Genomic DNA, 23,084 nt, shown 5'->3' with positions numbered 1-23,084 from the left:
TTAGTGGGTGGTGGTGTTGGGTTGACGGTTGGACTTGATGATCTTAGAGGTCTTTTCCAACCTCAATGATTCTGTGATTCTATGATTCTATGATTGTACCTACGTATTTACCTGTGATAGCTTGTTACAGGGACTTTATCTTAGATATTGATGCTAGTCCCAGCCTACGTGCCCCTTTGCAAAACTCACCTGAGTTTGGCTTCAGCTGTAGCTCGGGCCTCCCTCATTCTCACAATCTGTTGGCCATCTGGAGAAAGACCCAGTTAAAACGTGCACCGCCTCTCCAACCACACCACAAAGCCTGGTGCTCAAGCAGCATCTGCTCAGTGAGCAAGGGAGCTGCCTGTGAACTGACATTTGCTTCTATTGATTTTTGTAAATAGTGTGATCTTTAAAAAAAAAAAGGGGGGGGGGGAAGAGAGGAATAGTGAATTCTATAGAATAGCAGAGCAGAAAGGATAGCAACTCCTCTTAATCTTTACCGAAACATTAAGTTAACTTAGGAAAGTGGGAAATAAAATATTCTGCATTTAGAAGCATTATATGTGTGACCTGGAGTTTAAAACACAGATGTGACCACAGCAGCCTGACCTGAGCTGTGACAGAGGAGTGCATCTCAATGGCTTCATCCATTCTGTCCATCCCAAACACCCCGTACCAGTTATTACTTTTACTTCTGTTTTCTCTTACCCATAAAAGCCCTTGCTTCCCCTCCTAGAAAGTGCCTGCAGCTAAATCTAGCAATACTTTCACACACCAAATATCTAGGATGTATTATCCCATGCTGAGAACTTGCTATCTCTTCTCACTTACCCCAGCAGAGTGAAATTGGGATGAGGAACTAGTTAGTAGCATGTGTTTCTCATGACTTGCCAACGAGCAGTTATAATTTCCAGGAATGGTCCTACTTGCAGTCTGTTGTAAAGATTAACATATGGTTCGTTTTCCTGTGCTGGCTGCAGCTGCAGAAATGGAAAGGGGAGGATGATGCAGAAGGGGAAATGCAGAAGGACTCCAAGGATGGACAGCTGTATTTCTGTACTCTTAACGTGTAATTGAAAAACTCTTTCATCCTTGTTCTGTTTGGAAATTATGCCCTGTATTCAATTGGGAAGTCTGTTGTTGCATGCTGATAGATGCCTCATGTCAGCATTTTGCTCTCTGGTATGTTTGTGTACATTCTATCATATTTGTTGCTTTTACTATATTGTGCTATGGGCAGCATTTTATGAAAATAAGTATGATTCCTTTTCAGGGTATGGTAACCTTAATGTTCTTTACGTGATTAATACCATAATATCGTAATTTCTTGCCTAAGGGCTCAACCTGAGTGATGGTGACATGCCAAGACTCTGAGGAACAGACTACTGCATTTTTAGAAGAGGTGCATGTAATGGGCCAACCCAGCCTTTGATCTCAAAAGTACGGAAAAATCACTGCCATTATGAAAAAACCCCCTGCCATTATGCAGACCAATACATATATAGACAGCTGCTTTACACAAGATGGAAAGAAATACAGAGAAGCAAGGTGAAATCACTGAAAAGCACTTAGATGTATTGTAAGGCAAATATACGAATATAATACATTAGTTTGAATTATGAATGTTTCCAGGATTGGGTCAATTAGCTCAGAATTAACTCAAATTTTTCTTCTACTTCCTTTCACATTTGTCTGTTGAATTGATATCATTAAATTCTACTCAGCAAATTATGTTTTTAATGTCTCTCTCCAATTCATATGACATATCCTTTGAAATTCTGGTTCTAGATTTGTCGAATATTCATTAAAATATGCACAAATACCTTCGTAGGTTAGTTCACTTCCCTGAGATCTAATGGTAAGAGTAGCATTAAGTTCCTACTTTATGTTTTACAGCACATGCCGGGAAAGAGGCTCGGATGTGATTCATCTGCTTGCATGGTAATTAAATGGAAATTACATTGATGGAAGAGGGGCCACATGCCAATTGCTCTGCCTTGCACTAATTTGCACACTGCCTCATTGACGCAATACAACCCTTTTCTGAATGGACAACTCACAAGAGAAACAGAATGGGTCCTCACTAACTTTTCTGCCAAAATTGTCATTAAAGATGCTAATGAGATGAGAGGAATTTGTGCATGAGCCTGTCATGGGGTCTAGGCTGTGATTACCAATATGTGCTATATCAACATTTTGTTTTCATGCATTAGTTTCAAATATATATTCCATTTTTCCAGCCTTCTCCGTGTTTTCTGGTTGTAATAAGTCTCGTTGGAAAACTTTACTATTCCTGCAGGAACTCTGATAAGCACAGTGAGAGCAGTGGGTTTAGTGAGTGAATCTCTCCTCCGAGATGCTATCTCCGTTCCCAGATGAAAAAGGTTCAGGACTACAAAGTTCAACAAGTAATGCATAAACATATAATACCTAGTTCCTCTATCAACTCTTAGGTATGAGATTTTATGGGCAAGGCAGGACGGTCGATAAGGTTCTTTTGATTCTCTGTTATTTTTCAGGCGGTTTGATTTCCATTCCTGTTGACAAGTTGGCAGCAGGCTCTCTTCTCCAGCTGTGCTGGACTTACTGGGACAGACCAGTTGTTAACCTGACCAATCCATTTCCATCTTCTGCTGTATAATTTTTTTTGCAATGTGTTTATTTTAGGTAAGTTTTGGGTGTTTTTCTTGTTTTTTTAAAAGTCTATTTCCATCCCCAATCACAGGCAGCAGCTGTAGGAAAAGGTCTTGGTGTTGTTTGACCTGGTATGACAGGCTTTTACCATACCTATTTGGCACCCACTGGGATGCAGAAGACTGTAAATGCAAGTCTGACACCTATGAATATTGATGGCTGGTTTTAGGAGGCAGCAGAGCTCTCTCTGTCCTTACATTCGTGCGTTAGTTCTGAATCGTAATTACTTCTCACTCTGCTATTTAAATTTTGAATTTGTTGGGTAAAATTTTGAATTTCCCAGTCAAGCTTTTGTTGATTCCTTCTGATCAGCTGATCTGAAATGAACAGAAAGAGAGATTGCATTTTAACACAGCAGAAGCCAGAAGTCGTGAGTCTACTTTACTGTTAAAATCTAGCTAGCTGTCTCCATCCAAGATGCACAACAGCAGAACAAGGTTATTTGTTTGCTATAACATGGCAAGTTGATGTTGACAAGCATGAACACAGGAAAAACAACTTCCAAGATGAAGTCCTTTAAACATACCCTTTACATCTTACTTTATCTACTTTCCATAATGATTTTTCCAAGCTTTTTCTAGTCCATATTGGGATAAGTACCTCTTGTATCTTGGGAGTAACTAGTTCTACTACGGCACCCATATTACTCAGTTACATTTGTTAAATCTACAGCAACACTTATTTTATTACATTTTGCTAGATTATTATGTTAACACATTATTTTATTATCACAGTTATCCCTGGTTTTGATTTGTAGTCAAGTGCAAGATTACGTTGTAATAATAGTATAGCCATGATAATAAAAAACGTTGCACTTGATTACAAAGCAAAAACAAGTCTATCGAAAAAAGAGTGGTAAAACTTAACTAAATATAATTTCTTTAGTTTCCTTTTCCAACTAATGAGACCACTATAATTTTCTGGGTAATGGTATTTTTTCTAATATATCAGTACGCCCACACTTCATTTATCCATATTAAATTAACATTCTACTTCATGTTAATGGAACTTACAATAGGCCTACAATTTCTGCAAAACTCAAAAATAAAGGAGTACAACTATAGCCAGATGATGGTCATAAGTTAAGTTTCACTTTGCCTTTGATGTTTACCCATCTGGAATATGTTCCACATGTCAAAACATTGTTATGGGAAACGGGATCACCTCATCCTGCATTGCCATTTTCAACACAGACCTTCTCAGGAATCAAAGCTGTGTACCTGCACCATTTGTCAGAGAGGGACGTAAAGTCAGGCAGGGCTGATGTTGCTGCCTGTTTGTTTTCTTCTTGGCTGAGGGGTGTCACCTGAATTGCAGGATGTGAGGACGAAGGTACATGTGTTGGCATAGTCTGAGGTTATTTCTAAATCTTTGAATGTGTAAAGAAAGATGTGCTGGGTTGACTCTTAACGTGTCCTCATGCAGCAGTTTGACAACAGTCTGGCATTTTATAGGCTGTAAATGCTGCTGTATGAAAGCACCATAATCTAAGATTAAATCTTAGTCCAACTTCAAGTTTTTTATAGTAGACTCTGTTAGTAGTGAGCAGTTTTAATTAGTAACAAGAAGTAACAAGTACAAAATGATTACAATAATGCAAATCCTTAACATCGTATTATGTGGTTCTACAAGTTGGGCTGTCACACCGAACAACAACTTGGTTGCTTGTAGTAAAGGGCTGATTTAAAATCACGCTGCAGTAGGCTGGTTGGGGGTGTATCGGCTCTGCCAGATGGGCGTGGGGTGAGTGGGGGTACAGAAGCCCCATGTTTCTTGAGAGGGACAGTGCAGCTTCGGCCACATGCAGCATTCCTAGACCCCTGCTTTCCCAGGGTTGCTTTGGATGCTTGGATGCTTGTGACAGGGTGACCTGCCCTGTTCATGGCAAAGGGGCTTGGGATGAGGCTGTCTTCTCTGAGTATCATACCCAGATGGGAGGTTGGTTCCCAGCTAAGCTGAATGAATCAAATCCCACGGGAGGGCCAGGAGCTGAGTCTCTCGGCCATAGCACTGGCTGCTCCTGGGCTGAAGACAGAATTATCCTGCAGGCCTCTGCAGATGAGAAAGGAGGAAATACTGCAACATGCCAAGGTAAAGTCTGCAAGCTTTCTTCCCTCCGAGGCTTAATGTAGAGGCATCCCCAGACTGTGATTCTGTCCATACTTCCCCACAGAGAGGTTCGATTAAACATGAGCATTTAAAGTTTGTACTTTCTTGTGGTGATAGAAGTGGAGCAGATCATGCCAGGGGCTCTCCACTCACACGTCTGTGTCCTGCAGGCATCTGGACTGTCTAGGAAAGCCTCCTGTGCCACTGACGGAGAAACGGGCTTTCCAGCAGGCACCACGCTGTCCAGTTTATCTGTCAATGAAGCTTCCAGACCTAGTCCTGCTGTGGAAAATTATTTTCCAGGCCTGTGAAAGGAGCCTCCGGGGTTCCTATGGCCTGGCAAAATAGGGAAACATCTAAGTATCATGGGATAACGGGGGAAGAAGTGGGGAAGGACAGCCGAGTAATTAAGGTTGACCATGGAGGGAAGGGGACTCCAGACTTTGAAACATTGTACTGGAAGATAAAGGCTACTGAAATGTTATTTTTCAAGTATTGTGCAAGATTTGAGAAGAGCTCAAGCAGTTAAGTAACTTGGTCTAGTTTAGCTGCGCTTGTTTGCTTCATCTCATTTTTACATCCTATTCCTCAGTTAAAAGAAAGTTATCAGCAAAATTCCCCCAAAGTGTAAGTCTGGGTCGTACCACTACAAGAATCCTGGTGGATAACTACATTTCTGGGTGCAACCTGGGGGTTGTTTGCACACTCACATGGTTCAGCAGGTTGCTCCTATAAACTACAGAATTGATTAGCAGTACATGCATTTTCTAGATTGCTATTAGAATTATTTAATTAAAATATTTGAATCTTGTTTACATACTGGATGATTTCTGTTCCACTCCTGTTTCAGGGAAGGACAGTGATTCTTCGTTGCATTGCCTTTTAATTGGGGCAGGTTGCACGTTCACAGATTACTATGCTGAGTTGGCACATGGTGGCCATTAAACCCCTAGAAAACAGTGGTGCTTGCTCACAAGTTTACAGATTTCCTTGGGATTACTGCATATGTAATAGTGTTCATTAGCAAATTATTTCCTTGAGAAAGTCACTGAAGGTGCTGTTCTATCACCTTTCAGACTCCCACAGTGAAAGTTTCCAATGTGACGAACTCCAGCCTGACACTTCTCCTATAATGAAAGATGTATCTGTTCTTGGTCATAAGCAGCCTGGGCATGGTGGCAGAAATGCTTTGCAAGTGGGAGGTTTGCATCTAAGGTATTCAGTGACAGGAGTACAATAGATGGCACTCAAGGATATGGAGCAGAATTTCTAGGCTTCTTAGCAACCCCCAAATAATTGCTTTTTACAGTGGCTTCTGTGGAGCACTCTCAATGCTGGCATTTCTACCTGTACAATCACAAAGAATCAGATATGCCCATCGGCTTGGAGGAAGATAAACAGGGGATGCATTTTGCAAGTCCTCTGCTCCGAGAAGTATCAGAAATGGAAATAAACATCTGTGAGCGTGGCCAAAATATAGAATCATAGAATCATAGAATAGTTTGGGTTGGAAGGGACCTCTAAAGGTCATCTAGTCCAACCCCCCTGCCGTGGGCAGGGACATCTTCAACTAGATCAGGTTGCTCAGAGCCCTGTCCAACCTGACCTGGAATGTTTCCAGGGATGGGGCATCCACCACCTCTCTGGGCAACCTGTGCCAGTGTTTCACCACCCTCAGCAGAAAAAATTTCTTCCTTATATCTAGTCTAAATCTACCCTCTTTTAGTTTAAAGCCATTCCCCCTTGTCCTGTCACAACAGGCCCTGCTAAAAAGTTTGCCCCCATCTTTTTTATAAGCCCCCTTTAAGTATTGACAGGCTGCAATAAGGTCTCCCTGAAGCCTTCTCTTCTCTAGGCTGAACAACCCCAACTCCCTCAGCCTTTCTTCATAGTGGAGGTTTTCCATCCCCTAGGAGAGGTGTTCCATCCTCCAAAATATGGCTTATTTCCCTTGCTTGAAGTGATTTCTTGCCATTATCAGTCTCACTGACTGCTTGTACTGGCTTTTAACCTCATCAGACAAGCAAACTGTGACTCACACCGGCATGAAGTTCAGCCAGATTATTAACCCACTGTCCCTAATAGCTTTCCTGCTGTTGAGGAAGGTGCAGTGTACAGTAAGAAGGAAAGCTGACTCACTGAACTACTTTAATATGCCTAAAGTCATCAAAGCACGTGAGCATGGGTTGCACTTTCCATTGGCATTAGACTGGTGCAAGTGTAGCATAGCGCTGAACAAGGGCCAAAACGATGGTTGTACCCTGGTCACATCCAGCAGCCTGTGAGCAAATGGGTGGCAAAATCACTGCTGCTTTTCAAACTGCAGAACTTGCTTTGGCCTCACATTATACTTTATATCCTGAGATATTCTTTACTTCCTCCCCAAAGGGGGAAAAAATTACTGACCGGGCGTGCAAGGTATACCAGGCTAACAAAACTCCTGAAGACATCTGCATCTGTACGCTCACAGTTAATGCTAGTGATTTGCAGAAGTTGGTTAGAGTAAATACGTCAATTCTTATTAAACTGGCCAACTTCCTGGAATATTTAGTAAAAGCTTTGGGTAGTTAAAGATGACAGACCTGTGCTTTCTGAATATGGAACCCTTTACATCAAATGAAGGAAATCCTTATTATGTCTCTTTCCAAAATTTCATCAGGATTCAGAGGCCAGTTTGTTCAGCTGCATTGCCAGGAGGGAGCCCGAGCTGAGAAAGAGGATTAATCCCAGGTAGGCTCCCAGGCAGCTGTCAAGATGGCACAGATGTCTGAATTGCCACTGAGTTATGCTGAAATCAAACCAAAGACCTAAAAAAATCCCCTCTGTATGATATCCTCTCACTAGCCCTAGAGCCAGTCCTAGGGTAGAGCCATAGTCTAAGCTTTATTTGATATTAGAAACTCTGGGTTTGAGCAGATGGCTTCTTTGTTCCAACTAAGGTAACTGCTCAGCAGCCAGCTGTAATCTGAATAATGCCACATCATTTTCAGTTCTGAACTTTAGTTTCCTCAAATGGTCTGTATGTTTTGGCAGCTATTTCTTGTGATGATGGATCTTTTTCAATTTCATCAAAAATAGGGAAAACCACCTGTTATTGTCACATGTTTGTGCACTTTGTTATGAAACATTTTTTTTGAAAATATTTATATTTTTACATTTAGAAGGTATTCATTTGGGGTCTGTGTTTGCTTATGGGCTTATTTTCCGGTGTGGTGTTGGTTCAACTGTTGTTTTATTAGTTGTTTAAATAATGGGTGAAGGTTGATCCATAACGTGTGTGAAGGAAATTAAAGGAGAGGCCACTGTCTTGCCATTGTGCTGACATACAGAACATCAGTAAAAAGAAAATGTTTACTGGTGTGAATATTTTATTAGACTGTGGTTTCATTTAGATAAAGTATAATGAAGAACTTATATCTCATAATTGTGTGATGAGTTCATATCTCTGTTGGAGTTAAAATGCTGTAAGAAACCCTTTATACAAAGTTGGTGATACAATTCAATTAATTGTACCATTGCCCTGTTAACTGTCCGTATCAGTCAATATAAAAAATTCCAGATGCAGCTACAGATGCTTAAACTGTGAGCAAAGAACATTATTGAGCCTAGAAATTTTTCCTCTGACTTCAAATGTAGTTTTAGTCTCCACTAATAAATGAGAAGATGAATGTAACGTGGATTCATGGAATGACAGACTGCACCAGAATAATTTGATATTTCCCTAAGAGAAGAGATGCTGCCTTTGGGATGGCTTCTGCCGTTCTCTATGTTTTCTTCTTAGCAAACATCCCATTTTATTAGCAGGGTTGTTTTAAGTATAGTATGTGATAAAGCTGGCTCCTTGCATTTAAAATATTACTTAAATGATATACGAGCATCCTTTCCCTAGATCAGATAATTACATCCATTCTGGCTTTAAATTTGCTTCTTTCTTACAAGTCCTGTAAGACTTGCAAGACTGCAAGTCATTGCCATACTGGATAGAAAACAAAATCTAACACAGTTGTTTAAAATTCTCAGAACAGCATAATGGATGCAATTGTTTAATTTGCAATAAAATACAGTCACATCAATTAATCACTATAACTCGTGAGGCAAGAATCAAAAGACCTTTGGAGGCACATCCAGCTCTGCCAGGGTTTCCCTTGATGGTAGGGGGGTTCCGAAGGAGACCACACTGTTCTGGGCCCATTGCCTGCTGCTCCCTGCCCCAGGGCCACTTGTGCCATGCTGACGGCTCCACGAGGTGAAAAACGAATAGCTCAGAAGAAAACCAAAGTTCAGGAATGGTGGCATGGCCCAGTTTGGATGTGATCAGTGGCACAGACTCAAGTAAATCCTTTGTGCAGTGTTGAACTATGGCAAAATAACATCTTCTAGGCACAGAGGTTCGAGTCAAGTGCGGAGTGCCAGCAGTGGTCTCACCAACACAGTGTTTGGACACAGTGTCACCCTCCTTTTCTTACTTGGTGGTCTCTTCCACCCTCTTAGCCATCATATCACCTGAGAGCCCAACCTCAGCTGAGCATCTGTTGGGACCCTCAAGCCTTTTTGGACTTGCAGCATTCAAGAATACAGTCCTTCTCCTAAAAGGCATCTTCATTCTTTGTGTGTAGATTATGTCCCTGTGCTTGGCTGTGCTAGAATATGTGCTATTTAAGGGATCCAGATAGCTTTAGGATAGCCTTTTTTTCCTCTAGAAAAATGCAGGCTAGAAACTTAAAGGTAAACTCAATTCCTCATGTAACCCAGTGCCCAGGAATTCAATATGTCAGAAAAACATTAAATTTCACTCTATTGATGATAAAATCAGAAGCATTGGCAATGCTGCCCTTGAGACCAGCTGTTCCTCTAGCCAGGAAGCTTGGCTGCACACGCATGATCCCTTCTGTGGACATGCTGGTAATCACTGAGGACTGCGGGGGGTCAAGCAAGATGTTCTGTACTTCTCAGTCGTGATGGAGATTTTCAGCACTCTCAGTTGTGTGACTCTCAGGGTGATACGGATGTCTCCGAGTCATTTGTCTATGTAAATCTGAAGGAAATAAATTAGCAAAAGAGACATAGCTTTACACTTACTGATGTGGTATTTCAGGATAAGAAATACTTTACTTCCTAGATAAGGGAGAGAGAAGAGAATCATTTAAATTCTTTCATTCCCTTGGGAATAATGCAATGCAGTAATGTTGAAACTGTATGTAATTGCTTTCTATTTTTGTAAAGCCTGTGGCAGCTATGAAACTTTAAAGTGAATACTGGAAAGTCTGGTTAGTATAAAATGTTTCAGTTGCAATACATTAATGGTGCAATGGGGGTAAAAAGACTTTTAGCAGTGGGCAAGGGTAGGCTTTTTTCCACAGCCCACAACAGTGGATTTCCCTGAAATGTGTGAAAGAATCTCCAAAACCTGCAAAATCTATCGGAAAGTGACAGCTTTTGGGTATGTCTTCTGGGTTGCTGTTTCCCATCGTCTGTGTGCTGCTCTGAGTTACAGCAAGGAAACCTGAGCAAACGCCGTTATTGAGCATTGCACTCTTCTCATTTTGAAAGGCCATATCCTCATTTCTCAGGGAATTAGGTAAGGCATCTCCTGGATTTTTGTCACTGACCTTTCCGAGAGTCAGGGCACTACAGAGAGCAGTAGATCAGTGTATGGCCTGGAACAGATCTGTGGCAGCTGGAGGATGATCAAGAGGTGCTTCAAGCATGTGCTGTGTTGCCATGTTAACTGCTGAGAAATTGTGCTTTGTACTGGGATTAAGATTCATTCAAACACAATGATTTCCTACCATTTTTAGTTCAATTCGTTCACGCCTACTAGTAGTTAAAGCGAAACATAAATACAGTAAATATCAGAACCCCAAAAGGAGAAATACTACATGTATTTTAGTTTTTGGCCAAGCCAACGGACAACATTAAAAGAGGCTGTAATTTGAACAGATAAGCATCTCTAGTTCTGCACTGTTTAGTTCTGCACCTCTTAGCTCTGTTTTTTTCCTATATATATGCATATATATACACACATTATATATATGTGTGTATATATATGTAAAATGTCATCATGAGCCTAAAAGACAAAATATACCCTTATTCTTCCTGTATGATTTTGAAGGGTGATTTTTACCCTTTTATCTACCCTGATAGATATAAGGCACTGGCTAAACACAGCAAATATGTTCTGAAGCCTTTTCCAAATTCCTGTTCATGGTTGGAAAATAAATGATTGCTGCAGTTTACTGTGAGTTTACCATGAAAAATTTCTGAAGCTACAGGGATGAATTTTACATAACTCTTCACTTCATTGTGGTGTAAGCAGGTATTTTGTCACTATTATTCCAGATTTGTCCTGAGTGTTACACTGCATATTCCCAGGAGGTATCCTGGGGCAGGTTGTGCTACAGAAGTAGTAAATATGTACAAACAATAGTAATTTTTTAAAATGTAAATGTAGTGAGCCAGTCCATTTGTCGCATGGGGTATGTTCGTCTGCATGTGTACACACAACTCCTGTCTACTCCAGCTTAGCACAAAAAGCTGGGTAAAGCTCATGAGATTTTGTTCGAGGCTTTGGGGAGAAGGAAGGGGTTTTGTATCAGCCTCCGTCTATTCTGCAGTCCCACAGTTTCTTTTCAGCTGCAGGTTCTAACACTTTTTTTTTTTTCAGTTCAGCCATTCTCCTACAATCTGGAGGAATTCTGTTTTACCATTCGACATAATTAAATTTGCTTCCATTTGCTGTGTTTCGGATTATTCAGTCACCTCCTGCTCCAGTGGCTGGTAATTTTGACTCTCATGCAGTGAACAGCACAATGACCATAACAACAGTGTTACACAACACTTTTTACCATATGCATAAAACCTCTGACAGAAGTGATTAAATTTCATTGTTGCCATCTTTCTTGATAGAAAGCACAAAAAATTTAAGGGAACTCCCATCCGACAGCGAATTAGCTACACACAGAGATGGTCTGTGACTTTGCCAAAATGCTTTTGAGTTTCTGTATTTTGCTGCCAACAGTTGGTGCTCATCTCAGCTGTTCAGTGACATGCAGGAACTGTGGTTTGCTTTTTCATCCCAGCGTGGGAGATGAAATCCCACCTATGGACCATGACTACTGGTTAAATATGAGTGTTTGACCCACGTTTCCCGTGAAGAATGACAGCATCTCAGGTTCTATGAGATGCTATTCAGCATTGGAGGCTGAAGTGATATACACAGGCATTCTGCAGAAGTTTCCTTCCAGGATTTCATGCACGGTGTTTTTATCCTGATCAGAGCCAGAAGCTAACACTGATCTAAATGTAATATCATTGCAATAGTCTTCTATACACTTTTCTTTATGAATTTGTCCAGTGTAAACTTCTAGCATCCACAAAATGTCTGGAGGCAAAAAAATCTGCAGCTTGATTACACACTGGGTAAAGAAATATCGCCTTTTGTTCTTACCTGCTGGGTTCATCTAATTCCCTTCAGCACTCTCCTATCTGGTATATCAGCCAATGCATTAAATATATGACTGATTTTAAGGGCACAGATTAATTCAAGGTACAAAAATCAGAGTTTCTTACAAAGAATTCGTTTTTTGCTTACCCAGGTGTTTAGTACTGTTTCATTCTTTCTGGAGCCAAATTCGGACTGAGTTGCATGCTTTCCATTGGAAATGCAATTACTAAAGCTTAGAAGTGCTGGGGTCCAAGAATTCATTTCACTCAGTCATCTGCACTTCTAAATATATGGTAATTGCTATTCTTTGTGTATGAAATGAGAGAAAATAGAACAAATCAGAGGAATGTTACCTTCTGCAGCTAGAATATTTCTGAGGATAAGATTGTTTTAAAGGTATAACATCGTTAACAGAATCGGGTTTTTTAATCCTTGTTTGTATCTTGGCCCAGTCACAGGGGCACATAGGGCACATTTCCTATGTTTTGTACATTTATTCAAAACAGAATTAGAATAAACTTTTTTCTTTTTGTACAAATTACTGGCTTTGCAGGCTGTGTAGGTGTTTTTCAAATGCACACACCATGCTTACTTAAAAGTAATTGCATTTTGAGATAGGATATATATTATGCCCTTCCTATCAAGGTATAGTAACGCGTTACAAGCTGCCATTCTACAAATTTCCAGAGTGACATTTTATTATTGCAGATCATTTTAGGAAACTTCCTGAGAAAGTAAAATGTCTTCTCATATAACTGCCTCTTCAGGTAGAAGCATAATGGAGTGCCTTGGGACAGTAAAGACTAAAAGGATTAGCCATTAGGAGGGCTCTCATATCACCTTTATCTTTAAAGACATCCTGACAGTTTGTCTGGGCAGTAATTCTGGGCAGCATTACTTTGATCTGTTGGTGGCTGTGGTTCCTGCAGTGCCAGGGCTGACAGCGGGCGACACCTACTAACCTCACACCACGGGTATGAACGTTTACTGTCGCTTTTGCTTCTGCTAATTTTTTGGTTGTAATGCTGTTGCCTAGTTCACATCAATAGCAGAAGTTGTTCCAGGGGGAATTAGTCATGGGAAGTGTTCAGGTAGCTCGAAGGAAGAAGTAAGAGAGGCTATTCATCGTTCAATAATGCTGAAAAGGTGGTTGCTGTAGAAACCTCTTCCATGTCTAGCAAATGTCAAGAATCAGATTGTATGCGCTGCAGCGCCATAGATCAGATTGGAGTTGCTCACATGCACAGGGAGCCTGGAGGCCTGGCAACCCTTTCTGGAGACACCGGAGATTTCCTGGCCATCTACCTGATGGGAGGAGCAGCCACCACCACCACCATCCCTCTGTGCAGAGGCTGCTGCACAGTCATGATCACCCCACGTATATTTACGGGGACCGCTTCATCCATCAGGGCACACTCCCCGGTGCTTTTCTCCAGGTCTTGTGCTCATAGCTCATTTCAGCCTGTATCAGAAAGCTGGCTCTAGCAACTCAGAGGGAGAAGTAGCGAGGGATAAAGCGTGACTGGATGTGTTTTAGCTTGGGCTGGCAGTAAAAGCCTGGGGTTGTACAGGGAGCACAGGTACCACTTGAAGGAGATCAGACTTCTTCCCTGGGGCATTCACTGAGGCACCACTAAAGACCCAGCAAATCAGAGGTGTGCTTAGCTGGAGCTCTGAGCTCAATTGCAGGTTGATGGCAACGATGTCCTAAGCTGTTGCAAAGTGTGAACGAGAGCAGGAGGCACAGAATTTGATCGTAGCTTCATAAAGGGGCTGAGTTATCATTTGACCAAGTTCAATTCATCTGTACAGCAGAGGGTTTTTTTTTAAAAAAAAGCACCTTTTAAAGTAAAGATGCTCCAGCCACAAAGTGCTTTACTTACTGCTTTACTTTGATAAGGACCTCTTAAATGCTTGCTACTTTGGATTTCAGTCCACTTACAGTCCATCAGTAGGGGTGGTCCAAACTTGCTGAAATAAAAGGTTTACTTCCCCAGAGCTGAGGTCTTGTGTGGGTTTCATGAGTTACTTAGCATTTCTTCTGTGGGTTTCCCAGTGGTAAAATGAGATAATGTGTCCACCTCGTTCTGCCGTGCTCTTTGTGAAGGGTTCCTGGGCTTTGCTGGGACAATTCATAATAATTTGCTCTGGTTCAGTTCATCTTGGGTTTCTGCACGTAAGGTATCCTGTATCTCTCCTGGCTGGGCAATTTGTTTCAAAATATGTTTTCTGAGGCTAATGTTTCTCCCTTTCCATTCGAGATCAGTAGGATGGAGCTGCATCGTTCTTAATAATATAACATTGATTCTGTAGAGTGATGTGTCTGATCCTTGGGGTAAACTTCAAGATTGCTTTAGATATCCATGTTCTGAATGAAGACACAAGAATATCTCATTATTCAACTTTTATGAAGTCTCTCATGTTTTCAGCTGCTATAGATACCGTTGATTTGTTTTGATAAGCGTGTTAGAAGCCCAGAGCTTGGCAGGACATGTTATTGATCTCATGCAATCCATTCTGGGCATTAACATGGGAGTATCATTCACAAATCAATTTTCTCTGAGCTTTAATTTAAATACCAGTGCCCCTTGAGGATCTTTCTGGGTCACTTTTATTCTCAAGCTTCAGCACTGAGTAAACTGATTAATAAGTGCAGGCACCCAAATTAGCTGCATGCCAGCTGCTGTCAGATGTAGCTATCTAGCCTGTTCAGTTTCCTGGCATACTTGTTTCTGTAAAGAGTAATACTCAGCTCTGTCTACCCTGAAAACAGTTTTCAAATTTCAGCCATTCAAGCCCAGCTGCTCTGTAAGGAGGCAAGTATTCCTCTGTTATTAAGGCACACTGCCTGGGGAGAATATTTAAGGTGAAGTCGTGTCATTTAGCTAGTTGTTAGACTGTGTAGAAAAACTGTCTGCTACCTTTCTCCTCAGCAGACAGAAGCTGAGAAGTACATATCAAGAGAGCTTTAGAAAGGATTTGAGTGAAGTTAATGCCATATAGCGCTATGCAATCCATAAAAGAATGTGATGAGGCAATTATAAATTAATGTAATATCTGATTTTGTAAAGGTATGGGAGAAAGGTTAAGAGAGAGGAACAGAGCAAGAATGGTCACTTGGAAGCACTGCCAAATTAATGCTCCTTTGCCTTTAGCTACTGGTCATGGAAAACAAATGTGTGGCAACTGGCTACAGGTTTATGGAGTGTCCGGAGCCAGGGACTGCCCGGAGAGAGGCCCCGCAAGAGGTTTCTTTGTCCACTCCTCATGTATGTGTCCTTTACTGGTATCGTAGAGTTAAAATATCCCAACGGTTTCTCAGAAATGATGGCCTAGCTTCCCAAATTATTTCCTTTTCTTTTTTCCTTTCATTTCTTTTCTCTCTATGTTTCAGATTATGCTTGGCCTTTGCCTAAACAGTTGTGCCCTATATGGATTTCCCTAGATGTGCTCTTTTCAACTGCATCTATTATGCATCTCTGTGCCATCTCTCTTGATCGGTATGTAGCAATACGCAATCCCATTGAGCACAGCCGCTTCAATTCCCGCACCAAGGCTATTATGAAAATTGCTGCAGTTTGGACCATATCCATAGGTAAGCAATGCGGCTCATGATCTTAACTGTGTCTTAATGAATGATAGCGTTACTCCAATTTTCATTTAGGATTTTTAAGAGGATACTCAAATTAATTTACCTGGCCTGCATGCCTGAATATAATAAATGATTACTGGGAAATAGAAGTCTTTCATTGAGGTTGGTCAGTGACCAAAATACGTAGTCATTTTTCAGAATACCACCATTTCCAATGCTGAAGCATTGCGGCTGTGTACATATCAATATGCCGATAATGATGGTAACACAGACAAATGGTACTATAAAAGTGCTGTGTAAACAAAGCAGAAAATAGCATTAGCAAAGACTCTGCAAGGAAAACCCAGCCAGTACAAATGACATGTCTACACTGCAGTTGCTGCAGTTAAACTCGCTCAAATTGTGGTAGTGGTTTAAGTGAAGTAGCGCAGAATTGAAGGCAGGCTAACAGCAAGATATTTACTGCTCTTGCACAGGCTTTATAGCCTATATTATATTCTGCCACAGTTGGATTGCTGCTAGTACTAAGCTAGCAAGTTTGAAGTCATAGTAAATGAGGAGTAGACATAAAATATGACACTTTTGTATCACTTTGATAAAAAGTGATAAATAAAGCAGCAGTAAAATAAGGAAGAAAAGGAAAAATGGTAGCAAGATGACTGTAATCAGAAATTATGTGAAGAAAAACATTTTTGGGGGAATTCTTTCAATGTGCTTTATAAAAGAGACATTTGGGGCAGGGTCAGAAGAATTGTATGACCACTTCCCTCTGCTGTATTGACTTTTTTGCTTAAATAAAATGCAGTCTTACAAAGATTTAACATTTAGCTTTTCTTTCATAAAGCGGTTGTCACTTTCAGTGCTGTACTGCAAGGAAAAGCATGTTACAGGTACTTTAACTTCTCTTGGGCTTTGCCTGCTTTAGAAATGGAATGTGATACTGGATGTCTGGGTGCTGCACTTTTGAAGAAGCTTGCCATGGAAAAAGGCTATGGAAAAAAGCAAAAAAATAAGGGAAATATACCTTCTCTCCTCATGAATATGACAAGAATATCTGTTAGAAACGAATTTTCATGTGTCACAGGCCTGCTACAGTTCGTCTAGGTAATACAAGCCACAGTGAAATTGGATTGGGTTTAATCAATTAATTTAAGATTTTTTTTTAATTATTATTTTAAACTCTGTGCTGCCTGTTTGGCATAGGAAAGCAAGCTGCTGAATTCAGTATATAAGCAGTCATGTGTGAACAACTTCACGTGCAGGATGCTTGGGCTCGATTTGCACGGGCAGTTCAGAGTCAGCGCAGAGTCTGTGCCCCGTATTGCACTATAACGTGGAGGGAGCACCCGGTATCCCCTTGTAGCAGAGCCACACAAATCTGTCAGCAGCATTAAGTAGCACATTGCAAAACCTGGGCAATAAGGCTGTTCTCCTTCCGTTTCCGGAGCTAACTTGCAGATTTTTGCCTGTGTTGCCTTACATGTTGCAGACATACCCTCAGAAATTTTGGCTAGTGCTGAATGTGGCTGCCTGCACAAGTGCCTTGAGCGCTAAGTTTTGGTTTGGACTATGGGTCCAAGGAATAAAGTAAGGCAACAAGTACTTCATGCATGGTTCACTGAGTAAGCAGACTAGTAAGTAAATCTGGAGCATGACCAAATAGATGTAAAGACAGCCATAGACCTACCTCTTCCTGGAGTTACTGGGTGGGGAATGGGCTCGGGACGATGGAAAATAGGAACATTATGGGCTCTACTGTCCCTCAAGGACAAAAGTAACTCAGCCAGGATAAGCAAGGTGACTTTGTGCTGCTGTAGAATGCAAATACCTCACCCCTGCCCAGCTTTCTCAGGTGACATTTAACAAGTCTGCATTTATAATAGGATGTGAAACAAATGAAATAATGAACACTAAAAGAAATAGCTTGAAAAGGAGATGGAATGGCACTTTCCTTTTGCAGGCACATGGCTCATCAGCCCTCAGTAAGGCAACGGGTGCCGCATTTATTCCCCAGCATCCAAAAGTCTTTAGGAAGAAGCTGTGAGCAGTTGCTCAGCAGGATGTCTGCTGTGCACAATGCTTTGGTGGACTTCCCTAGGCAGCGCTTCCCTCCCGAGGCTGGGAAGGGAGATGTGTTACAGCTGTACCTGCGTGCCCTCCTTTGCTGGGATTATAGCTGAGAGGGTGTACAGCACGTCTGGGCTTTGTTCATGTTTTGTTCGTTCTCTTTGATGCAGATACAGCTGGCCCAGGGAGTCTTTGCTTGCATTCCTTTTTCTGAAGATACAGGCAGAATTGATACTCCCCAGAGAGTCTGTTCAGGGCACTGAAATGTTGGATTTCCACCCTCCCCAGTGCATGTGATAGGGCTTACCCATTTACTTGGTCTTTCTCCAGAAGGTTGCATTAAATGGAGAAAGAAAAGTATTGTTGGTATGTATCTAGCTTATTTTAGCATAACTATTTTTACTTCATAAATGAATTTAGAAATGTGACAGACACAGGAATAAACTGAACATGGAATGAAAGAGAAGAACTCACCCAAAGTGTATTGTTGCTGTCTTCTGGCTCTTACCTACTTCTCACTTGAAAAGGCCCGATGAAATCCCATGTGATTTTCAAGAGGATGAAATAGGTTGAGTAAATTCACCCTCCCTTCAGTATTAAGTATTACAAAAGAATTTGTGCATTTCCGTACGTGATTGAGTATCAAATTCAAAGCAGCATTTAAGTGCAGGCTGGTCAGTTTGCATTTCCTAAATCCTGCTTCAGTTGGACTGAAGAAACTTTTAAATGCATCCCATGTAAAGAATTCTGAATTCAGTTCCTGAATCAGAATTTAAAATAGGAAGTAAAAAGCATGTAATTTATCTTAATTTAGTAGCTTTTGCATTCCATTTTCCTGAAATGTTAATGGTGACAGCAAAATATATAATAGAGGTTCTTTGCTCATTGAGCTATGAATTTGGCAGGTTGCACAAGCCTAAGCCTATGATTAGGTTTTTAAGCAGGGGAACATAACAGAGTCCTCCTGTCTGTTGAAAATTGCTTTTTGAATGGGTCTTTTCCAAAGCCCTCTTTGTTCAAGATTAAAGTACATCACAGCCAGTTGTCCTGTGTTTTACCAAATGTAACCTGAGCAAGACCTTTTGTGTTCATTTAGAGAAAAAGTGGGTGCTGTGAAGTGCTGGGCTTGTAAAAATGAGTTTTGTGATAGATAGCACTGTGCTGAGGCTGGAAATAGAAATGTAGGCAACAGAAATATCCACACGATTGAAACTGAAAATAAATTATAGATGTGAGCTTGCTGGCAGAATGTTGATATTGTTTCAAGACTTCAGACTTTGCACAGTTGCAGGTGCAAAGGTTTTCACTAGTAACACGTGGACTTAACCATCTCACCAGACTCCCTGTATCCTGCTCTGAGGAAGGTGGCCTTGGACCACCCTGGCCAAGAGAAGAGATCCCCATGCAGCTCTCAGCAGGAGTGATGAGGAGTTAGTCAAACTCTAAATGCACACCGTATGATATGGGAGAAAGTGTTAACTGGGTAATATTAATATAAAAGAAATATCACTTTGGAAATGTGAATGAAAGAACTTCAGTGATTTGGAAGGGTGCACACACATTGCTTCTAATATGAAAATAAGTAAAACATTTTAATTCTGAAGCTCCTCGTGGCTGTGCCTGCTAGCACAAAAGGGGTTTTCCTCTGCTTCCCAGAAAGTTCAAGGTTTGGTCATTTACTAGAGAGCACCAAAATTACACATGCTACCAATTTCCCAATTTTACATCCTTAGTCCTGGAGCCCCTCGTGGCTGTGGCTGCTAGCACAAAAGGGGTTTTCCTCTGCTTCCCAGAAAGTTCAAGGTTTGGTCATTTACTAAGCACCAAAAAAATTACACATGCTACCAATTTCCCAATTTTACATCCTTAGTCAATCCTTACTAATTGACTTAGTAAAAGTCAATTTACTTGATAAGTGACTGAGATAAGGCCATCCTTTAAATTCTGCTCTTTGTATCAGTGCCATAAGCAGACCCCATGTCTTTCATTTGTTTGTTTGTTTGAAAACAGAATAAGTAACAAAAAAAGGAAAAGTGCTGTTGAATTATGGTAATACAATGATATGTCTTGTGTTAAAATTGGACTTTTTTCTTTTCATTCTCTCTCTGACTCACTAATGATATTATAATTTCGATTCCAGGTAGATATCTGGGGTTTGTATATATAATAAACCATTCAACTTTGAAAAGGAATTTTACATCCCCATTTAACTTTCATACTATTTCATTGTTTTATTGAGGAGATCTATTTATAGAAGTACGAAAGACATGTACTGCAAGGATCAGTAAATGCTCATCTCAGATTAAGTGATCTTATGTCTAACAGCTTTTTGCTTCTGTCCTGAGTGTTCCTCTCTCACACAGGCTGAGTAGCCCCATGCATGCAAGCTGTCCTAATGATGTTCTTAAAGAGCCTCCAGGTATCAGTTAAGCCTTCCCCTATCTCACCGGGGATAATCCCGGTGGGAAATGATACTCAGTTTGAGGAACGTGCTTGGAGTGGCACCACGGATATTAAAAGAAATTGTAGTCTCCTTACAGGCTAAGAGAAGGTTGTGCATGGAGGTAAAGGGGAACTGAAGTAATTCACACAGTCTCCCTCGGGTCATGGGTTTAGAGCATGTTTAGGGTTTTGGTTTGCATTTCTGCCCATAGGTGTGTCTCTGGGATCAGTGACTTTCTCAGCAAGGCATTTGTTTGTTCCCATGGCGTGCTTGCTGATGAGACACACTTGCTCCTAAGCACTCTCTGTTCCATGCTGGGCAGTGGTTGCTCCTGAGAGACTGTGCTTTGGGATAGGAGCACGCATCCATGAATTTCTTTGCAGGCTTCAGGCCCTGGTTAGCAAACAAACCTTTGGACACGTTTCATGGAAAAAAAAGGCAAAAACACTGCTAATGGAGAAGACAACAAATAGAAGGTCAAAATGTGTTACCAGGATTTTGCTCAAACCTTTCCCACCAAGCAGGCTGGTTCTGTTTGTGGCTCATCACTTGGAGACAAGGAAGCAGTGTTAAGACAACTATCACTGGCAAAGCAAAGGTTAGACAGGCAGCTTTCACCTCCTGGAAAAGCGTACAAATTCCTGATGACAAGCACTGCTTTGGGAGAAGGACAGTAATACTATTGCTGAGAAAAATGGTTGCATGTTAGTAAAGCCTAAGAGAGGGTAGCATTAGCTTCTCTCCAGATTTGGAAGAAAATTGTATTAATGTATTTTTGCCTTTTTATGGTTGACATTAAATGTCTGACAGTGTATATTTGACTGAAATTCTTCCCTCATGAGCATGAGGGTCATAGTTGATGATTTCTGTAGGCAGAGGTGCTGCAGTGGTGGCGATCCTGATAGCTTTTGTCAGCCTCAAGTGAGCGCAGAGGTGGCGTTAGCATTGCAAGCCAGGCTAGTCCTTGCTTCTGGTGGAGCAGCAGAGCAGGTTTGTGCTCATAAAACTTTTTCAGGCCTATCTTCTGGTCGTGGGTGAGACAGAAACCCTCGCTTTATGGCCTAGAGCATGACACTAAGGCTTTGTCTGCCTCAGTTTCCCATTCATTTGAATTGCCTACTAGGTTATTTTCTCTAAAGGCATGCTTTTGCCTGAGTGTTTGTTCAGTGACTCCCAAGAGGGGCATTGATCTCCCTAGCACATCAGCAAGAGTTATCAGGGTGAGGAAGATCATAGCAGTTGATAACAAGCTGAGTTCTTAGCAAGGGAACTACCTAGGGATTTCAGGCACTGGTGCCCGGATCGGTTTGATTTTGTCATCAGACATCAGTGAAATATTTTGCCTGGGACAGCAGCAGATGGTGATAGTCTGTGAAGTGTTTTGCACAGAAGATGGACTGACCATCCCACCACATCCATTCCCAGGGGCAAGGGAGATGCCCGTGTCTCCTGTTTGAGGTTACTGCTACTGAGCATCAGTTCAGGCATCACTGATTTCTTGGGGAAGCCCAGCCCTGGTAGCAGGTATGCTGTGAGCAGGAGCAGGAGCCCCATCCCCCTTAGTTCAAATGCATCGTTGGAAACACATGGCTGAACAAACCAAGAGAAGTAATTTAACAAAATAGAAGGGCAGGTGGGAAAATAATTTATTTCTTCTGTCTTTTACTGGCATTTGCTGGTTTTCAATCTGGGCTCAGGTTGTTCAGTGCTCTCACAAGGTTTAAGTAAAGGTCAGCAGCTTGTTCAGGCACAGTCAGTAATTACATTCCCCTGTTTGCAGTTGTGCTCATTGCAGGCAGGGAGATCCTTCAAAGTTCAGCCCCCTTTTATCTTTGACTTTAAACCAATACAAGGCTGGCACTGTTGCTTTATTAGAATAGTTAGATTAAAACTAGACCTAATCCAGCCCTGAAGGTGCATTGTTGCTGTATTAGTACATGAAATGCACTGCAATTAGTCTGCTGACATATGGGCAATATATGGAATTTTTGTGGTTTTGAACACTTCAAAAGCCCACATTATTCAATTTGCCTCTGAAGATCTTTGCTTCCTGACACTGGTGCCTTTTCTTTCACAATGCAAGTCAGGAGGCTACTGTCTGTTGGGGTTTATTTATTGGTGTCTGTTAGTTATTATTAGAGAAATGTGCAGGCACTTTGTGAGACACTTCTGTTAAGAAACCAAACAGATTTGTTTTAGTTTTCTTTTCCCTTTTCTGAGAGGGTTAGGGGAGTCAGTTCCTATTTCCTCTAGCAGACTTTAACGATAATGCATAGTTACAGCAGCTGCTAACATTCAGGTGAATGTCTCTTAAAGTTGTAACCCACGTTTATTTTGTATAATAATAAATATGAGGTTAAAGATATGGATTTAAACACGCAGTGTTTAGCATGGACAGCAGTGTTCTTGGTTTTGCAGCGTAGACTGCTTTTGTGGCAGCCATAGCCTTTTTTGGCACACAGCTCTTTCTCTCTGGTTTGTTTGTTTTTTTTTTTTTTTTTTTACATTGTGTGTAAATACCAGGAGGATGGTAGCAATGTCCAAAGCCCACCTGCATCAGCACAGCCCTTGCCATGGACCACAGTTTGAATCCAGTGCTGACACCAAGAGAGGTGATGCCTGGCATTCCCAAGCCCATGTACCTGCAGCAAAATGTGACCCCTCTTATGTTCGGCCCTGTGAATCCCACACATGAAAAGACAGAGTAAACCCATATGCAGTAAACCCTCTGTTTTCTTTAGTGAGGTGGTTGT

General features: G+C 41.3%; 1 protein-coding gene across 2 annotated transcripts in view; it reads left to right on the top strand.

The window, feature by feature from the left end:
- The window catches only part of HTR2C (5-hydroxytryptamine receptor 2C), a 47,769-nt gene that overhangs the window by 18,337 nt on the left and 6,348 nt on the right, over window positions 1-23,084 (top strand). Inside the window, exon 2 of one of the 2 annotated variants that reach the window (XM_009287605.1) lies at window positions 15,624-15,824. The exons of the other annotated variant lie outside the window; for it this stretch is intronic. Within the exon in view, the coding sequence (XP_009285880.1) occupies window positions 15,624-15,824 (201 nt within the window). The remainder of the gene's footprint in view (window positions 1-15,623; window positions 15,825-23,084) is intronic. 2 annotated transcript variants of the gene reach the window in all.

This window comes from Aptenodytes forsteri, unplaced genomic scaffold (genome assembly GCF_000699145.1).
Source record: "Aptenodytes forsteri isolate BGI_AS27 unplaced genomic scaffold, ASM69914v1 Scaffold265, whole genome shotgun sequence".
NCBI lineage: Eukaryota > Metazoa > Chordata > Aves > Sphenisciformes > Spheniscidae > Aptenodytes > Aptenodytes forsteri.
Note: the sequence above shows the minus strand (reverse complement) of the source record. Positions and strands in the feature narration are given on the sequence as shown.